The sequence below is a fragment of the Delphinus delphis genome, chromosome 4, assembly GCF_949987515.2.
Source record: "Delphinus delphis chromosome 4, mDelDel1.2, whole genome shotgun sequence".
NCBI lineage: Eukaryota > Metazoa > Chordata > Mammalia > Artiodactyla > Delphinidae > Delphinus > Delphinus delphis.
In genome coordinates, this window is record NC_082686.1 from 95,968,865 (window position 1) to 95,988,340 (window position 19,476).

The 19,476-nt window shown below is 39.4% G+C and overlaps 1 protein-coding gene across 3 annotated transcripts in view; it reads right to left on the reverse strand.

Annotated features, from left to right (window-relative positions):
- PRKCI (protein kinase C iota) overlaps nucleotides 1-19,353 on the reverse strand; it is a 79,536-nt gene extending 60,183 nt beyond the window's left edge. The window contains exons 1-2 of one of the 3 annotated variants that reach the window (XM_060011155.1): nucleotides 18,990-19,353; nucleotides 4,399-4,520 (exon numbers count right to left, since the gene is read on the reverse strand). In XM_060011155.1, coding sequence (XP_059867138.1) covers nucleotides 4,399-4,520; nucleotides 18,990-19,093 — 226 coding nt within the window. In that variant the 5' untranslated portion in view covers nucleotides 19,094-19,353. Of the gene's footprint in view, nucleotides 1-4,398; nucleotides 4,521-18,989 lie in introns of those variants that run through there. The other 2 variants (XM_060011153.1, XM_060011157.1) reach the window with 2 other exon arrangements.
- Between the last annotated feature and the right edge of the window lie 123 nt (nucleotides 19,354-19,476).

Genomic DNA, 19,476 nt, shown 5'->3' on the forward strand with positions numbered 1-19,476 from the left:
AAAGGCTACAGTTTTATAGTTTCCCCAGAAAATTAGGACACTTAATAGCTATTTAGAGAGAAAGAACTATGAGTTACACCTTTTTCACTTCACAGTTATGCCCGTTAATTGTGTGGTATTTCTGAACAATTTTATCAACTGTATCATGATCATCAAAAGCTACAAAAGCAAATCCTCTTTTCTCCACTCTCCCTGTCTTCCATGGTTGAAAGACCAACTTCTATGGTTTCAATCCTGCCATACTTTTCAAAGTAGTCTCTCATATTCTTCTGTATCTTCTTTAATACCACCAACAAAAAGTTTCTTCACTTTCGGAAGGGCAGCAGGCTTTACAGAATCCTCTCTAGAAACAGCTCTCTTTGGTTCCACCAAACACCCATCAACCTCGGTGGTCCGGCACTCACTGCTACATCCACCTCTTCAACGCTAGAGTAGGTCACAAAACCAGAGGTCCTGGGAAGTTTTGTTTGGCGGTCTCTCATCACTGCACAATCCGTAAGTGTGCCCCATTTCTCAAAATGTTCTCTTAAACTGTAATCTGTAGTTTCCACGTTCAGACCTCCAATAAACAGTTTTCTCAACAGCGCTGGTTCCTTTGGATCATGGCCCTCCTCCTGGTGGCAGCAGGCTGGGAGTGACCTGGGGGTGGGTTTACCTCCATTTTGAGACCAGGCTCACCTCTTCCAACTCCAGTTCAATATGGGACCGCCAGAATGAGGCCTCCCCATACTTTCAATTTAGTGAATTACTGCTCTTCCCCACACACCATGTTCTTCATACCTCTGTGCCTTTTTATATATTATTCTTTCTTTCTGGTTCTCCCCTCACCTACTCCACTTCAAAAACTTTTACTCTGTTATACGGTTAGTTCAAACTTTGCAAATATTTCAGGCATATGCGGATGCTCCTCTTTCTTTTGTATTCTGAGGCCCCTATGCATTTAGGTTCAACTGTCACATTTGTTCTTCACATGTCCATCTCCCTGTGGAGTTTGAGGATAGAAAGTATCTATCCTCAACACACACATATTCAATAAATGTTTTCTGAATCAAGTTTTTGCCACCACCTTTGAAGTAATGGTTGTCACAATCACTTTTACACTTTTTCTAAAACATTTTCTTTAAAGATATTTGCTGTAAAGTACTGTCAAATTATTGAAAGTAATCTCTTAAAATATAAGGCAACATATATTCAAAATTAAACTAAAATGTAACACTATTTAATGAGATGTTTACCTTATTGCTGGAAAAAAGTCACATTAATTTCACTATATTTAAGAGTAAAAAGGGCAAAACAAAGTTGTACTCTTTGATACTCAAATACCTGAAGGAAAATAAGAATGGCATCAAATTTCTAATATACCTTTCCCTCCTTAAGTTAATTAGGACTTTTATTACATTTTAAAAATAGGGCTTCCCTGGTGGCACAGTGGTGGAGAATCCGCCTGCCAATGCAGGGGGCACAGGTTCGAGCCCTAGTCCGGGAAGGTCCCACATGCCATGGAGCAACCTGTGCCACAACTACTGAGCCTGCACTCTAGAGCCTGCGAGCCACAACTACTGAGCCCACATACCAGAACTACTGAAGCCCGCATGCCTAGAGCCTGTGCTCTGCAATGAGAGAAGCCACTGCAATGAGAAGCCTGCGCACCACAACAAAGGGTAGCCCCCGCTCACCTCAACTAGAGAAAGCCTGCGTGCAGCAACAAAGACCCAATGCAGCCAAAAATAAATTAATTAATTAATTAAAAAAAAAGACAAAATGGTACCTTAAATCAAAACCTTTTGACAAATTCAACACCCATTTATGATAAAAGCCCTCCAGAAAGTGGGCACAGAGGGAACCTACCTCAACATAATAAAGGCCATATATGACAAACCCACAGGAAACATCATTCACAATAGTGAAAAACTGAAAGTGTTTCCTCTAAGATCAGGAACAAGACAAGGATATCCACTCTTGCCACTATTATTCAACATAGTTTTGGAAGTCCTAGCCACGGCAATCAGAGGAGAAAAAGAAATAAAAGGAATCCAAACTGGAAAAGAAGTAAAACTGTCACTGCTTGCAGATGACATGATACTATACATAGAGAATCCTAAAGATGCCACCAGAAAACTACTAGAGCTAATCAATGAATTTGGTAAAGTTGCATGACATAAAATTAATGCACAGAAATCTCTTGCATTCCTATACACTAACAATGAAAGATCAGAAAGAGAAATTAAGGAAACAATCCCATTCACCATTGCAACAAAAAGAGTAAAATGCCTAGGCATAAACCTACCTAAGGAGGTAAAAGACTTGTACTCAGAAAACTATAAGACACTGATGAAAGAAATCAAAGATGACACAAACTGATGGAGAGATATACCATGTTCTTGGATTGGAAGAATCAACATTGTGAAAATGACTATACTACCCAGAGAAATCTACAGATTCAATGCAATCCCTAGCGGCATTTTTTTACAGACATAGAACAAAAAATCTTAAAATTTGTATGAAGACACAAAAGACCCCAAATACCCAATGTAATCTTGAGGGAAAAAAACAGAGCTGGAGGAATCAGACTCCCTGACTTCAGACTATACTACAAAGCTACAGTAATCAAGACAATATGGTACTGGCACAAAAACAGAAATATAGATCAATGGAACAGAATAGAAAACCCAGAAATAAACCCATGCACTTATGGTCAACTAATCTATGACAAAGAAGGCAAGGATATGCAATGGAGAAAAGACAGCCTCTTCAATAAGTGGTGTTGGGAACACTGGGCAGCTACATGTAAAAGAATGAAATTAGAACACTCCCTAACAGCATACACTAAAATGAACTCAAATAGTTTAAAGACCTAAATGTAAGACTGGACAGTATAAAACTCTTAGAGGAAAACATAGGAAGAACACTCTTTGACATAAATCACAGCAAGATCTTTTTTGATCCACCTCCTAGAGTAATGGAAATAAAAACAAAAATAAACAAATGGGACATAATGAAACTTAAAAGCTTTGCACAGCAAAGGAAACTATAAACAAGACGAAAAGACAACTCTCAGAATGGGAGAAAATATTTGCAAATGAATCAATGGACAATGGATTAATCTCCAAAATATATATACAGCTCATACAGCTCAATATTAAAAAAACAAGCAACCCAATCCAAAAATGGGCAGAAGACCTAAATAGACATTTCTCCAAAGAAGACATACAGATGGCCAAGAGGCACATGAAAAGCTGCTCAACATCACTAATTATTAGAGAAATGCAGATAAAAACTACAATGAGGTATCACCTCACACCAGTTAGAATGGGCATCATCAGAAAATCTACAAACAACAAAAGCTGGAGAGGATGTGGAGAAAAAGGAATCCTCTTGCACTTTTGGTGGGAATGTAAATTGATACAGCCACTATAGAGAACAGTACGGAGGGTCCTTAAAAAACTAAAAATAGAGTTACCATATCACCCAGCAATCCCACTACTGGGCATATACTCATAAAAAAACATAATTCAAGAAGACACATGTACCACAATGTTCATTGCAGCACTATTTACAATAGCCAGGTCATGGAAGCAACCTAAATGCCCATCGACAGACGAATGGATAAAGAAGATGTGGTACATATATACAATGGAATATTACTCAGCCATAAAACGGAATGAAATTGGGTCATTTGTAGAGACGTGGATGGACCTAGAGACTGTCATACAGAGTGAAGTAAGTCAGAAAGAGAAAAACAAATATCGTATATTAACGCATATATGTGGAATCTAGAAAAATGGTACAGATGAACTGGTTTGCAGGGCAGAAATAGAGACACAGATGTAGAGAACAAACATATGGACACCAAGGGGGGAAAGCGGGTTGGGGGGGATGAAATGGGAGACTGGGATTGATATATATACACTAATATGTATAAAATAGATAACTAATAAAAAAATATCAAATAGAAGGAGAGCAAAAAAAAAAAAAGTGCACAGTCTGCTTCCCTTAAGCACTACCAGTATACTTTGCATTTAAGTTGCTTACGTGCAGTCTTGAGCAATAGATTCTAAAAGCTACAAATTTTTTTTTTTTTTTTTTTTTTGCGGTACGCAGGACTCTCACTGTTGTGACCTCTCCTGGTGCGGAGCACAGGCTCCGGATGCGCAGGCTCAGCGGCCATGGCTCACGGGCCCAGCCGCTCAGCGGCATGTGGGATCTTCCCGGACCAGGGCACAAACCCGTGTCCCCTGCATCGGCAGGCGGACTCTCAACCACTGCGCCACCAGGGAAGCCCAAAGCTACAAAATTTTGATTGGTTGAAATTAAATATAGCTTTATTGTTTAAAAAAATTACAAAATGGTATCTTAAATCAAATGCTCACACAGACAGCCGTCTCTTTATTCACTCACCTTCTTCATCTATCCATTTCATGGTGAAGAGCTGTTCGGTGTCAAAAGAACACATGTCTCGAACCTCATTACAAAGGCCCTCAAAGGAGATTGAAGGTTCAAAATGTGTTATCATGATATCCCTGAAAAAGAAAAGGAGTTTTAAGTTAGACAATGACTAAGACTAATAATGCTCTACATATTACTGAATGCCTGACCGTTTGATGGACTTCAGTTATTTTGTGTGCACGAGCCTGTGCAGCTTCCAGTAAACTATCTCTGTAAAAAATAAAATACCAACATTGAATAATGCTTAAAGATTAAAATAGTGATTTTGTGAGAAACCTTAATTCAATCTCCCCTCCTCATTCAGGAAGCCCACCCTAACTGCTCTAACAGATAGTAGTTCCACTTTTGCTTTAATGTTAGTTATCAGAAGCTCACTCTTTTGTGAGGCATTCCACTCCACAAACAGCTCTATTACTGACAAACTCTTCATTATACTTAACTGAAATCTCTTTCAATCTCTAGTCCTAGATCTCCCCTCCCCCAAAAGTTTACCTTCATCCAAGAGATGGCCCTTCAAAAATTTGACAAAGGTCTGTCATGTCCTCTTCCTCAGCCCTGACTTCCATGGATTAATCACCCAGATTAACAACTCATTTGCCAAAATTCGTTTTAAAATAGGATTCATATTTTAAGGTAGACACCAAAAAAAATGAAGGAATCGACATAAACATGTGTTTATTTTTATATTACTGTTGGATAAGTCATAGTACTTAAATAAATCCACCTAGCAGCTATTCACAACGAGACTTAAAAACATAACAAAATGTTTTAGAACAGAAGCCTGGGTTTTCCTCCAGGGACCCATAAGAAGGCTCCCTGTGATCTAATCTCCATGTCGTAGCCAGCCACAGTCATCCTTTCAAAGGTAAGTCAAACAGACCGAATGACTCTTAATTTAACACACATATAGTGACCTCTGTCATAAGGGTTTTACAAAATTAATGTAGTTCATGTCTTTCCTTTGTTTTAAACTCTCCAAATGTCTTTCCCCAAAGTAAAGGGAAATCCAAAGTCTCTAGCAGGGTCTACAAGGCCCTGTGTGAATGGCCCTAGCTGCCCCTCTGACCTACCTCTTCTATCACTGGACAGATAAACCGATGTTTATAGTCTACCATCTACCCCAGCTTGATTAAAATAGGAATTTTGTTCATTATATTCCTAGTGGCCAACACGGTGTCTAGCACAGAATGGGTATTCAATAAATATTTGTTGAAGAAAGGAAGGAAATGACACTGTATTAGGGACTGTGCAAGCACACATGTGTAGTTGGAACGCAGAACACAGAGTAAGAAATAAGGTATTAAAAATTTTAGACATGTGCAAAAAAGTTAAAACTGCAGTCTTTAGGGGCTTTAAGCAGAAAGCCACACATAGAAACTAAATGGCCTTTTCTTGATAATCATTCTCTTTCTAAGCATCTCATGGTTTTCTACCCCTGCCTCTAGGAACCCTCTTGCCTTAGCTTTCATAACAGTCTGCTTCCCTGGCTCCCTTTCTACTATTCTGAACACGTATTAAGTCTCCTCTATCTCCAATCACAAGACATTCTTCACAACCTCTCTCATTCATTGTCTCTCTCTTTCTGAAACCTAATTCACATTCAATGTTTTAACTATTATCTCTATGTAAGGGTCTCCTAAATCTGTAATTCCAACTCTCTCTGTGGTATTTAAGACTCTTGATAAGCTTGTTCCAAGCTTGTTCCAATTTCTATTCTCAACGTGATCGCACCATTCCCGATACAAACTCTTTATTACAGACATCTGTTTACTCAAACCACCACACATAAGACCTTGATGATCTAAGTTTTAATCCTGATCTGTCCTCAGTTTAAGGAGGGAGGTGGGGATCTTTCTTTAACATCAAACTTCTTTCTTCAACATCAACTTTTTTCTTCAATATCAACTTCCATTAAAACTTTTTCAACCACATAAGCCTGATGGTCTATACTTCTAAACCTGTCCAACATGTATCTTATGTTCCAATTTTTGTTATTCAACTAATTATATACACACATCCTTAGCTAGATTATAAACAGCTGGCAGATAAAAATTCTTGACTTTTTAATATATTCACATAACTATTTATATAATAGGGACTCAAATATTTCTTAACTGAATGTAGAAGTAGTATTTTCCAGGAGAAACCCAACTTCTAAAAAGTGCACTCTTGACAAGGAAATATCACTGTTTATGTTTCCTTAGCCTATAAACATGTGCAGAATATTTAGCATGTTTCAGATGTTTGAACAAACATCTTATATGATCTTCATAATAACTGTCAAACTAGACCTACTAATCCTGTTTTACAGATTTAAAAAGCTTAGCACAGGGGAATATTTGCCGGAGTCTCACAGTTAGAAAACAGAATGCAAATTCAAATCCACATCTCCTAATGACACTCGTGGTGGATGCTGTGATCTGACCTGCCGGCTCTCCACCCCACCTCCAGAATCCCCCATTAGCAATGGAGCATTTGTCATCCCAGCTACCGGGAGTGCTACCGGTAGACATCCCCAGTCTTCAGCCTCCTTCAGAGATGTGACTGCTCGCCTATAGTCAAATCCCCTTCCTGGTCAGCCCACAACCAACAGCCAATTCAATATGGGGATATAAAGGTCCCAGACGTGACTCAGGAAAGCTCTGAAGTGTCAACTCATCTTCAGAACTCCCTGGAGGGTCAACTAAGACTTCTGTAGGGACTTCAGGGCATCTTGATTTTTTCCTACCTAAGCTTGCTTCTCCCCTTCTCTTCCATAGCTGTCAACCCCAAAAGCACTCCTGAAAAGCCACCTGCATGCTAATCTGCAACACCACCTCCCACAGCAGCATCCACCCAACCCACAGCTATCATTAGATGTTATTTTGTGACAAAAGCATAATGGATACAGTCAGTCAATTTCACTTTTAAGAGTTTGGCTAGGGACTTCCCTGGTGGTGCAGTGGATAAGAATCCGCCTACCAATGCAGGGGACACAGGTTCGATCCTTGGTCCGGGAAGATCCTACGTGCCACGGAGCAACTGAGCCCATGCGCCACAGCTACTGAGCCCGTGAGCCACAACTACTGAAGCCCGCTAGCCACAACTACTGAAGCCCACGTGCCTAGAACCCAGGCTCCGCAAAAAGAGAAGCCACCACAACAAAGGATAGCCCCTGCTCGCCACAACTAGAGAAAGCCCGTGCACAGCAACAAAGACCCAATGCAGACAAAAAATAAAAATAAATAAATTTAAAAAAAAAAGTTTGGCTAATAAAAACTGTAACCCTTGTTTCCGAGATTAAATGGGTCTACTTTAGTGTATGAAGCTAGTTAATTGTTTTTTATTCTTCAGAGAAAATACGTTGCCAGCATATATAAATTATACATATTTTACAGTCTGTCTCCCCCAACTAAACATGCGAGCAGGCATTTTGTTTTACTCACTGCTGCATCACCAATATCTGAAGCAGCGTCTGGCTCAGAATGGATGTTCAATTAATATATGTTGAGTGAACGGAGGTGTCATATGTTGGTCTCTAAAAAAAGCATGAGGAAATGTAAAATAAAAAGCATTCCAGGGCTTCCCTGGTGGCGCAGCGGTTGAGAGTCCGCCTGCCGATGCAGGGGACATGGGTTCGTGACCCGGTCTGGGAAGATCCCACATGCCGCGGAGCGGCTGGGCCCATGAGCCATGGCCGCTGAGCCTGCGCGTCCAGAGCCTGTGCTCCGCAATGGGAGCAGCCACAGCAGTGAGAGGCCCGCGTACCATGACAAAAAAAAAAAAAAAAAAGCATCCCACAATGGATGAGTGACATATACGAGGCAGCCATACTATAATGGTTAAGACCATGAGAGCTAAAGCCAGTATGCTTGGGTTTGAATCCAGGTTCTATCACTTACCAGCTGTATAACCTTAGGTGATTTATTTAACTTCTCTGTTGGTTCAATTTCCTCATCTATAAAATGAGAATAATATTATCTCCTATGATATTATAAGGATTTAATGGATTAAGTGAATTCATGTTTAAAATACTTATAATAGTACCTAGCATATAGCATACTCTAAATGTGTTCAATAAATTTTAAAACATTATTAATTCATATAACACTTTAAATAGAAGTGCACCCTTATTAGATAAAAATAATCCAACCTTCTAAAAAATACACAGAAAAACAAAACAAAAGAAAACAAAAATAGATGCTTCTGGTTTAAAATGGTGGAGGGAACAAACATCTATAATCTTTCATCCTAAGGGCCTAATGAAATGACAGAAAACTGAAATGACAAGTTTATCAAAGTCTTAGAACACGAAAACGGCAGCAGCAGCAGACCAAAAAGTATGAGAAAATCCTAGATGATTGAAAACAGATGGGATAAAATTTACGGAGAAAACATACCAGCCCCCAAAACTAAAGTTAACAGGAACCCTTAAAAGAAGTTTTACTGACACAAGATTACTTTTCCTTCTCTAAGCATCTAAACACACTTCTTGGCTTTTCAAGTGCATCACACTTACATAAAAATTCATTATAAATGCTTTTTAAAATTACTTAAAAAAAATAGGAGTTAAAGAACAGAATAATGTTATAAACCTTTACAATATAAAAATTACCAAGAAAAATCAAGATGTAGAGAAAGCAAAAGGAAGTGTAAATTCAAAAATGTCTCTTTCTTAGTGGAGAGTCAATATATTTACAACTAATAATTAAATGTAAAAGCAGGGGACAAGAAAAAAACAAATAACTTGAAACTTAAAAACAGTCAAAGGACTTGAACAGACACTTCTCCAAAGAGGATATACAAATGGCCAACAAGCTTAGCAAAAAGATGTTCAGGGAAATGCAAGAGGGAAGAGATATGGGGATAGATGTATATGTATAACTGATTCACTTTGTTGTAAAGCAGAAACTAACACACCATTGTCAAGCAATTATACTCCAATAAAGATGTTAAAAAAAAAAAAGATGTTTATCATCACTAATTATTAGAGAAATGTAAATCAAAACTATAATGATACAGCAGAAATTAACACAACATTGTAAATGAACTATACGCCAATTAAGAGAAAAACATAATGAAAGGTCACCTTACATCCATTAGGATGGCTACTATGAAAAAAACAGAACGAGTATAATCGAAGATGTGGAGAAATTAGCACCTTGTGCTCTGTTGGTGGGAATGAAAAATGGTGCAGCAGCTATAGAAAACAGTATGGATGCTCCTCAAAAAAATTAAAAATAGTATTTCCATATGATCCAGCAATTCCACTTCTGGGTACATATATCCAAAAGAACTGAAAACAGGGAATCCAAAAGATATTTGTACATCCACATTCATAGCAGCATTATTCACAATAGCCAAAAGGTGGAGGCAACCCAAGTGTCCACTGACGGATGAATACATAAACTAAATGTGATATATAAATACAAAGAAATATTACTCAGCATTAAAGAGAAAGGAAATTCTGACACATGCTACAATATGAATGAAGCTTGAAGACGTTATGTTAAATGAAATAAGCCAGCCACAAAAAGACAAACACTGTATGACTCCATTTATATGAAGTATCTAGAGTAGTCAAATTCATAGAAACAGACAACAGAAGAGTAGTTGCCAGGGGTTGGGGGTTGGAGAAGAATGGGAGAGTTGTTAGTATGTAGTTTCAGTTTTGCAAAATGAAAAAGTTCTGGAGATTGGTCACATAACAATGTGAATATAATTAACACTGCTCAACTGTACACTTAAAAATGGTTAAGATGGTCAATTAAAATTTTTTTACCACAATTATAAATAAAAAAGAAAAGCGGGAGGAGGTATATTATTTAAGTTATAAATGTAACCACAAGAAAAACTAAAAATAGTCAGGAGAGGAGGCAATGAAGAAGTGCTAAATTCCTCATCTTCCATACTGATCAACAGATATAATAAAAGAAAGCAGAATTTTAATAGTAGTTAACTCTAGGTGGTGGAACAGGGGATTAAGGAGAGACTAGAGATGGAAAGAAGATGTACTTTGTATTGGGTTGGCCAAAAAGTTCATTTGGGTTTTTAAGATGTTAGGGAAAAACCTGAACGACCTTTTTGGCCAAACCAATACTTAGACCTTTCTGAACGGCATAGAATATTATTATTTTTTCTACCATGTAAAGGTATGATTTTATGATAATTATAAATAAGATATAAAACAAATTTAAATGACTGTTATAAATTTTAAAAATTGTTTTAATTTTTTTTTAAGATTTTTTTTGATGTGGATCATTTTTAAAGTCTGTTGAATTTGTTACAATATTGCTTCTGGTTTCTTTTTTTTTTTTTTTTAAATTTATTTTTGGCTGTGTTGGGTCTTCGATGTTGGGGGCAGGCTATCCTTAGTTGCAGCAAGTGGGGGCTACTCTTCGTCGTGGTGTGTGGGCTTCTCACTGAGGTGGCTTCTCTTGTTGCGGACCACAGGCTCTAGGCATGCGGGCTTCAGTAGTTGTGGCACACGGGCTCAGTAGTTGTGGCTCACGGGCTCTAGAGAGCAGGCTCAGTAGTTGTGGTGCACAGGCTTAGTTGCTCCACGGCATGTGCGATCTTCCTGGACCAGGGCTCGAACCCGTGTCCCCTGCATTGGCAGGAGGATTCTTAACCACTGCACCACCAGGGAAGTCCTTGCTTCTGTTTTATGTTTTGGTTTTTTGGCTGCGAGGCATGTGGGATGTTAGCTCCCTGACCAGGGATCGAACCCACACCCCCTGCAATGGAAGGCAAAGTCTTAACCACTGGACCACCAGGGAAGTCCCTGTTTTAATTATTTTTAAAATTTATATTTTAAACAGTATATTTTAATAGTATATATAGTATATATTTAAATATATTTTAAATATATTTTAAAATAGCTCCTTCTTCTAGTGACATTAAAAGGGAACTTGCTGGGGCTTCCCTGGTGGCGCAGTGGTTGAGAATCTGCCTGCCAATGCAGGGGACATGGGTTCGAGCCCTGGTCTGGGAAGATCCCACATGCCGCGGAGCAACTGGGCCTGTGAGCCACAACTACTGAGCCTGCGCATCCGGAGCCTGTGCTCCGCAACAAGAGAGGCCACAACAGTGGGAGGCCCGCGCACCGCGATGAAGAGTGGCCCCCGCTTGCCACAACTAGAGAAAGCCCTCGCACAGAAATGAAGACCCAGCACGGCCAAAAATAAATACATAAATTAATTATTTTTAGAAAAGGGAACCTGCTTACCTTAAAGCAATTTTTCTTTCAAAATATCCTCAAGGTTACTAGTATGAGGGGGTGAGGATTCAGAGAGTATATTTTAGAATTAAATCAGAAGAGAAGAAAAGGCTCCCACTGAATTTCCCTGGCAAAGAACAAGCGTGACATTATCTTTTTTGAATGCAAGGAGAAAAAGTTAGTATGATCAGATGTCATCAAAATAAGACTTCCTTATTAAGGTCCACACGTAGTTAAAATTAACAAATACGTAAGCACATCTCCAAACAATAGGGAATTTTCAGAAACCTTATTTTTCAAGAGCTGTAAAATATTTATCAGAAAATACAAATTTTTTTTTTTTTTTTTTGCAGTACGCGGGCCTCTCACTGCTGTGGCCTCTCCCGTTGCGGAGCACAGGCTCCGGACGCGCAGGCTCAGCAGCCATGGCTCATGGGGCCCAGCCGCTCCGTGACATGTGGGATCTTCCCGGACCAGGGCACGAACCCGTGTCCCCTGCATCGGCAGGCGGACTCTCAACCACTGCGCCACCAGGGAAGCCCAGAAAATACAAATATTTTTAAAACATGTGTAATCCTTTAAAAGTAATAAGTACATACATCCTAAAGGGACTCAATGAAGGAGTCATGATTTACCAACTGCCACTCCTTAAGTTCCAGGAACTAAAACATTTAAGGGAGTTTCTTATAAATAACTCTCCAAGTAATTGGAAAGCACCATGTTCATATACCCCACAATCACCAAATCCTTATTATAGTACCAAAGCTAAAAGTAAGCTGCAAAATAAAGATATTACTTCTAAAGGTACAAAACAAATCATGCATGGAAGATTCTTATTTTTCCTGGTTTTAACTTCAGTGTTGGCATAAATTAGCTTACCACTGGACTTCAACAGAATACAGTCTGCTTCACCACAAAGATGCCCAAAATGGCAAATTCAGATATAGTTTTAGCTGAATTTAAAAAAAAAAAGCATTTTTGCTTCAGCGGTCAAACAGTTTTAAGCATTCATTATGTTCCTATGTTCTAAAATATAGAAACTAAAGTTTTTCCTTAGGACTAATTGCTTTTAAAAATAAACCTGAAAAAGAACCATATTCAGTCCTTCTGCTTTCTCAACATAAGCTTCTCTCCTAAATTAAATATAGTACAATCAGAGAAAAAAAAGTTTTGTAGGCAGGATTATCCATGGATGGTAAAATTACTGGGTCAAAGGTTTTAAGGAAATATTCATAACCCCCTCAAATTAATTGTTAATTATAAGAAAACCATAATGAAACTTCCATTTTTAAAAATCAAGGAGATAGAAAATTGACTTGAAAAGAATAACTGTGAAATATGAATTTGACAATAAAGAAAAAAAGTAATCTTAAAAACCCCATCAATACAGTAAAAGGGTAAAGGGAAATTTCTCTGAAGGGTAAGACTCAGCTTTGTATTATGCTTTACTAAGCCTCGAAGTTATCATCCATAAAATGGAGATAATGATATCTACCTCTCAATATTGTTTAAAAAAAAGTTAGCATTTTTTGCCAATTGTATTTGCAAAAATTTTAAAGACCAATAACATGCAATGGGAGCATAAGGAAAATGCTTCATTTGTACACTTGCTGGGAATGTCAATTGATACATTTTTGGAAGATAATATCAAGTTTTAAAGCAGGCATATCTTTGACCATGTTTGCAAGAATACATATTAACTATAAGGATGTTCCTTCAACATGATTTGACAAAGCGATTTAACGAAAGTTCATCAATCAGAAAAAAAGATTAAATGAACTGTGGTATAACAATACTATGGAACACTATGTACCAATTATAATGAAAGAGGTGGATTGCTCTATCTGTATGTATCTACCTATTTATCTGTCTATCCTGACATGGAAAAATGACCATGAATGAAAAAACTCAAGTTAAAGAAACATGTATAGAAATATGAACCCATTTATTGGAAAAATAAAAGGGTGTGTCTGTATGTATACACACACCTACACTTACAGATATATTGATATGATGTAGAATATCCCCAACTGTTAACAATGGCTATCCCTATGAAGAGGGGGTGAGAGCCTACTTTATATATCTCTGTATTTTTAAAATTTAGCTTTAGTGCCTTGTCTTTGTGATCTGTATTTGGCCATTGGTGGCATTTTTGTTCCTATCATCATTCTCAGCCATACTCCTACATAGGTTAGCTGTCATGCAGAGTGCTGGGGACACAGAGCAGGCACACAAAAAACGGTTGGTCAGTTAATTCTGGACATTTCCCCCTGGATGCTCCCAAAGCACCCTGAGTTCAAAATTTGATTACTTGTTCCAGGTAATTAATTACCCTCTCTAATAAATCTCTTTCTTTTCTATTCCCTAGTCTCTCCAAATGAGAAATCCATGTCTGACTCAGACCCTCTCTCTTCTCCACAGGCAATCATTCTCTAATTCATATTGACTCTACCCCCTAAAATTGCCATTGAATCCATATCCTCTTTTGCAACTCCTCAGAATCTCTCACTTGGACTACTTCCAAAGCCTCCAGATTAGTCTCATCCATTGCTAATTCGTCTACTATACTGGTTCCAAGAGTGATCTTTCTAAAATAAAAATCTAAACCGTGCATCCCTCTTATTTAAAACCTTCACCAACAAGAAAAAGTCTGAAGCCCAAAGTATGATATTCGAGAGTCTTCATGATCTAGTGCTTGTGAACCTTCTTATTAGCTCACTTCTCATCAGTGTCCACTTCACACTTTATGTCCTAATGAGGAATGACTATGGGACTAACGACTAAACTGATCTTAATTCTCCAAACGTATCATGCAGCTGTGCAATGCCTGGAATGACCTCCCACCCAACATCATAATCCACCAGGCAAACCTACTTATCCTTTAAAAGCATCAAACATTTCATCCTCTTGGAGGGCTTCCCTCACCCCAAACTTCTCCCCAGTAGCCATCCTAGCACGTACCTTACATACACAGACACACACACACACACACAGACACACACACACACACACACACATCCCTTTATTAACTTTTTAAAGTCTTTCCTCCCACAAGTCTCTTGGTTCCTCAAGGGCAGAGCCTTGTATTATTGACTCTACATCCTCTGTGCCCACCCCAGTACCATGTGCCTGGCTTATAGTAGTTGTTCAACAATATTTATTAAACTGAGTTTAAACACACTTTGGTAAAATGTGAAATCCTAAACAAGACTGGAGTGTTTTAATTAGGCTCATTTCAACCATAAAGAAAACAAACACTCAAGTTACTTTAATAAGAGGTTTGGGAGCTGTATTAGAAAGCTATCCAGGAAATTATTCTCTGTAGAGAGCTGCTTTTTTCTCCTCTGTTTCCTCAGCCCTTCAGTTTGCACACGGGTGATCCCGGCCTCACCAGCCTCTCCCGTAACTCTTCAGCTTCAGTCCTCACTGCTAACAAGCAATTTATCTCCACATTATCTAATCCAAATTTCTGAGACGGTTGTTTTGGTTTTGGCACCAGGCCACCATGTCCCTTCTTTCTCTCTGGTGAAGCTACGGATCTGCTGCCCTATGGTTAGGTGACATGCCAGAAGCTGCATGACCAATGACTCACATTCCCCCAACTTTCAACTTAATATATCATTTTTATTTCCTTAGAACCATTGCTAAAGTATATCATTAAAATTATTTTGCAATACTTTTAAAAACAAGTCTTGCCAAGACTTGTTCACAGTGAGAAAAATCCTGCATACTTCGTCACTAAACCAGCTATACTTTCCAAATATGCAAGGAGTTCATCCCTTTTTATTTGTAGATGTTCACAGAAAGAATCCTCTGGATTCATAACTGCTCAACAGCACTGGTTTAAAAAGCTTTTTTACAAGCTCTTTGCAAAATTTCTCTTACATTTATAACGTAAAGAAACGAGTAATTCAGACATTTCCTTGTTAAATTTTACCCTGTAATATCAAGTAACTTTATAGAACGATAGCACACACAATGGCAATCTACCACTAACCCACAAAACCTGTTTCTCCTCCTCCAAGCTAACACCACAAGGTAATGATTGAAGGAAGGCAGGCCACTCATTGACAAGCTCCTGTGGTGAGGAAAGAGGAGTACAGGCCAGGAGACAGGCACTCTTAGGTGGCCTCCAATAAAATCAGATTCTCAGTGCTATTAATCTCCTGAATAAAAATTAGAAAAAGGCTAATTAAATATCTGCTATATCTAGGGAGACATCACAGTTGCACTAAGAACAAATTAAACAGCATGAGAACACTAAACACATCATTGAAAGGAGACGGCAATTCATTCACTAAAATATTCTGTCTATTCTGAGATTTCAATATTCACTGGAAAGAAATATTGTTAGAAGGAGATGGGGGAAAATCGATAACGGCCGTTCAGATGATCTGAAGGAAAAGAAACTTTTTCAAATGCAGATTGTCCTTACATTTCTTGATAGTAAGGGAAGAATTTTCTACTTTAAAATCAGGCAGGTGTTCTACTTAGCCAACCCGTTTATTAACTATCCTCATTGGTGACTCATTTTACTTCCATTTGTAGTAATGGGCAGCTGACTAAGTAATATCATAACCATCAGTTTAGACTATTGTTAATAAACATATAATCTTAACAGATCTAATTTCAGAGGACAGAAATTGGTACAATTTAGAGTGCTGATGTTGTCTTTAAATGAGGCTTGGAATGAAGGCACTATTAGAAAGTTTTCATTGAATAAAAGCACTAAAGGGCAAGGGGTTGATTCATTACTTAGCAAAATTCATAGGTTTTTAAAAACAAGCAAAGAAAATGTTAACTTGAATGTCTTGGAGACGTTTTAGTCAAACAGTAAAAGGGTTATAAGTCCTTATGCTCTTTTATTTATTTTTTTAAATTTATTTATTTTTTAAAGGGAACTTTTTATTTATTTTATTTATTTATGTTTGGCTGCATTGGGTCTTCGTTGCTGCGCATGGGCTTTCTCTAGTTGCCACGAGCGGGGGCTACTCTTCGTTGCAGTGCGCGGGCTTCTCATTGCAGTGGCTTCTCTTGCTGCGGAGCACAGGCTCTAGGCGTGCGGGCTTCAGTAGTTGTGGCATGCAGGCTCAGTAGTTGTGGCACGCGGGCTCAGTAGTTGTGGCTCGCAGGCTCTAGAGCGCAGACTCAGTAGTTGTGGTGCACGGGCTTAGTTACTCCGCGGCATGTGGGATCTTCCCGGACCAGGGCTGGAACCCGTGTCCCCTGCATTGGCAGGCGGATTCTTAACCACTGCGCCACCAGGGAAGCCGTCCTTATCCTCTTTAAAAAAAAAAATAATTGGAGCAATAAACCAAGAAAATATTATATGATACCTACATTCTAAAGACTTTGATTTCTTTCCAAAAGAGAAGCTTACAATGATTTTAATTTACTAACTAGGCCTATTTACACTTGTCAAACTAAAAAAAATAGGAAAAAAGGAAGAAGCACTAGTTTCTTTGTGTTTCATAGTTGGAATCATTGGAAACTACCTGAAATGAATAAGTCAAAAATTTATATTATTTAAAGTCAGAAAGATAAACCGGAGAACTAAAAATTATACTGTAACAATCAAAACTTGAGAGGTATCAGGGAGCGAGGAAGCAAAATGTAGTGTGCATCCAATTTCGCATCTTCAGAGGAAGGAATCAATAGATACCATGTAAAGTTGATAAATCACGAAACGGAAGTATAACTTTTAAAGTAATAAAGGCAACCTCCAGAAGAACAAGAAATAAACTATCAATAGTAATTACCTCTGAAGGTTGGGAGGACTGAATGGGGAACACTTTTTATTTTATACTTCTGAACAATTTGCACTTTCCTACCATGTGCGTGTATTTATTTTTTAACCTCGTTTTTTAAACTGTCAATAATCAGACACTATTTAAAAAAAAGAAAATGTACTATATTTAATTCTCTGTACCTAACAACTCACAGACCGTCAACTATAAAATGGAACACATTCTAAAGCGAAATATCTCATCTGTCAAATTAAAGGTAAGGTAAAGGAAGCAAAGCTTTTTTTTTCCACAGTGCAAAGTGCGTAGCTATTGTTTGAAAATCAAGACTTCCCTGATCAATTTAAGCAAAAACACTGTTACTGTCCAAAATAACTCCTCTAAACTACTACTAAATACAGTCAAGCTAATGAACAGAGAGAGGTCAGAGGCTTCACGGCAGCAAACAAACTAGAAGTCCTTACATCAAATCAGTAAGACATTTAGGGGCTTATATTTTCTTTGAAATCAAAACAAGAGAAGCATTTTGAAAGTTTGCTATCTTCACTGATCCTCTAAGGAATGTAAAAGTATGTACTGCAGTTTCAAACCTCCTAGTGCTTGAGTTTTTTAAAGCAATTTACTTCTGCTTGAACAAGCAGTAAGACAGGCCACAGCGGTCGGGTGTTCTGTTAACCCTTAGTTTCAAACCTTTATGCTCACACTAACAGTTCAACTTTCTAATGCTCCCAAATATAGTTATCTCTAAGAAATTTCAAACCACGGTCATACTACGGAATATGATTTAATACACTGATTTTAGGACTGGATCATTTCTGGTAACCACAATAGTTATAACTTAGGTAATAATATGAGTAAAGATCACAGATTTTAAAACTGTGCCTATGCTCATTCTTGCAATATCTCACCCTATCGGACAGTCCTTGAAGCAACACTGACAAAGAAGCGTTCACAAATTTTAATTTACACATATACAACCTAATCTTGGCGAGACATAAGTACCTAATGCATATCCCTGAAAACGCATCAACTTTACTCAAATAATAACTCCTATGTCTAATATACTGGCAGCCTGACCACAGTCCAGGTACACGTCGCGAACTCTTCTATGTGATAAAGACAAACCTGACTTAGAGAACCAGAGGCTTTAGGCCTGCTGGTAATCAAAAGGGTCAACAAACTGAAGCAATCCTGTCTTTTAAACCCATGGTAAACTTAGTTAACTAAGGCATCACTCAGAATCAACTCTCAACCCCTAATACATCCAGACTTAAAGACGTAAAGCTCTTGTAAATCTCTTGGTAGACGAGTCTCTCGGACCCACCAGGTGGACCTACTTACTCCAAGGCTCCTCCCTCGGACCCTGCTCAGGACCCTCAGCCGCGCGATTCAAGGGCGCCCTGCGCCACACCTTGGGGGTGCCGCAATCCAGTGCCCCGTGCTCCTCCCCCGACCACTCGGTCACCCATCCCGAGTCCCCCGACTTGCCCGCCCAGCCCATCCCTTCCACATCTCCAGCCCCACACCCGCCCCCCCTCCAGGCCAAGTCCAGCTGGCCTCTCCCCTTCCCTCTCACCCCCACCCCCACCCCACACACTCACCCGCGGTAGTAGGCTTTCACCCGGACCTGGTGAGAATGGTCCCCGCTGCCGCCGCCGCCTGCGATCGGGTGAGACATGGTACTGCTGTCTCTCTGGGTCGGCATCTCCTTCCTCCCCCGCCTCAACGCTGGAGGCCGAGGGGCGCAGCGGGCGCCGTAGGGGACTCCGAGGCCCGAGTTTCTCCCGGAGCCGCGGCTGCCCGCTCGCCTACCTGTCCTCCACGCCCGCGGCGCGGGCCCAGAGGTCGCCTCGCCGGGGCAGCCGGAACCCGCACGGCTCCCCCCACCGCCAGCGGCAGACACTGCCTCTGCTGCAGCCGGGGCCCAGCACGCCTCCCACCTCCGCCCCTCCCACCTCACACGCTCCAAAGGCCCACATTCCGGGGGAGGGCGGGTGCAACCATCGATCCAACTCAAGATGCCCGGCTGAACCATTCTTACGGGGGCAAGGAAAAGGGGAGAGAGGAGGGGGGGATGCTGAACATCAC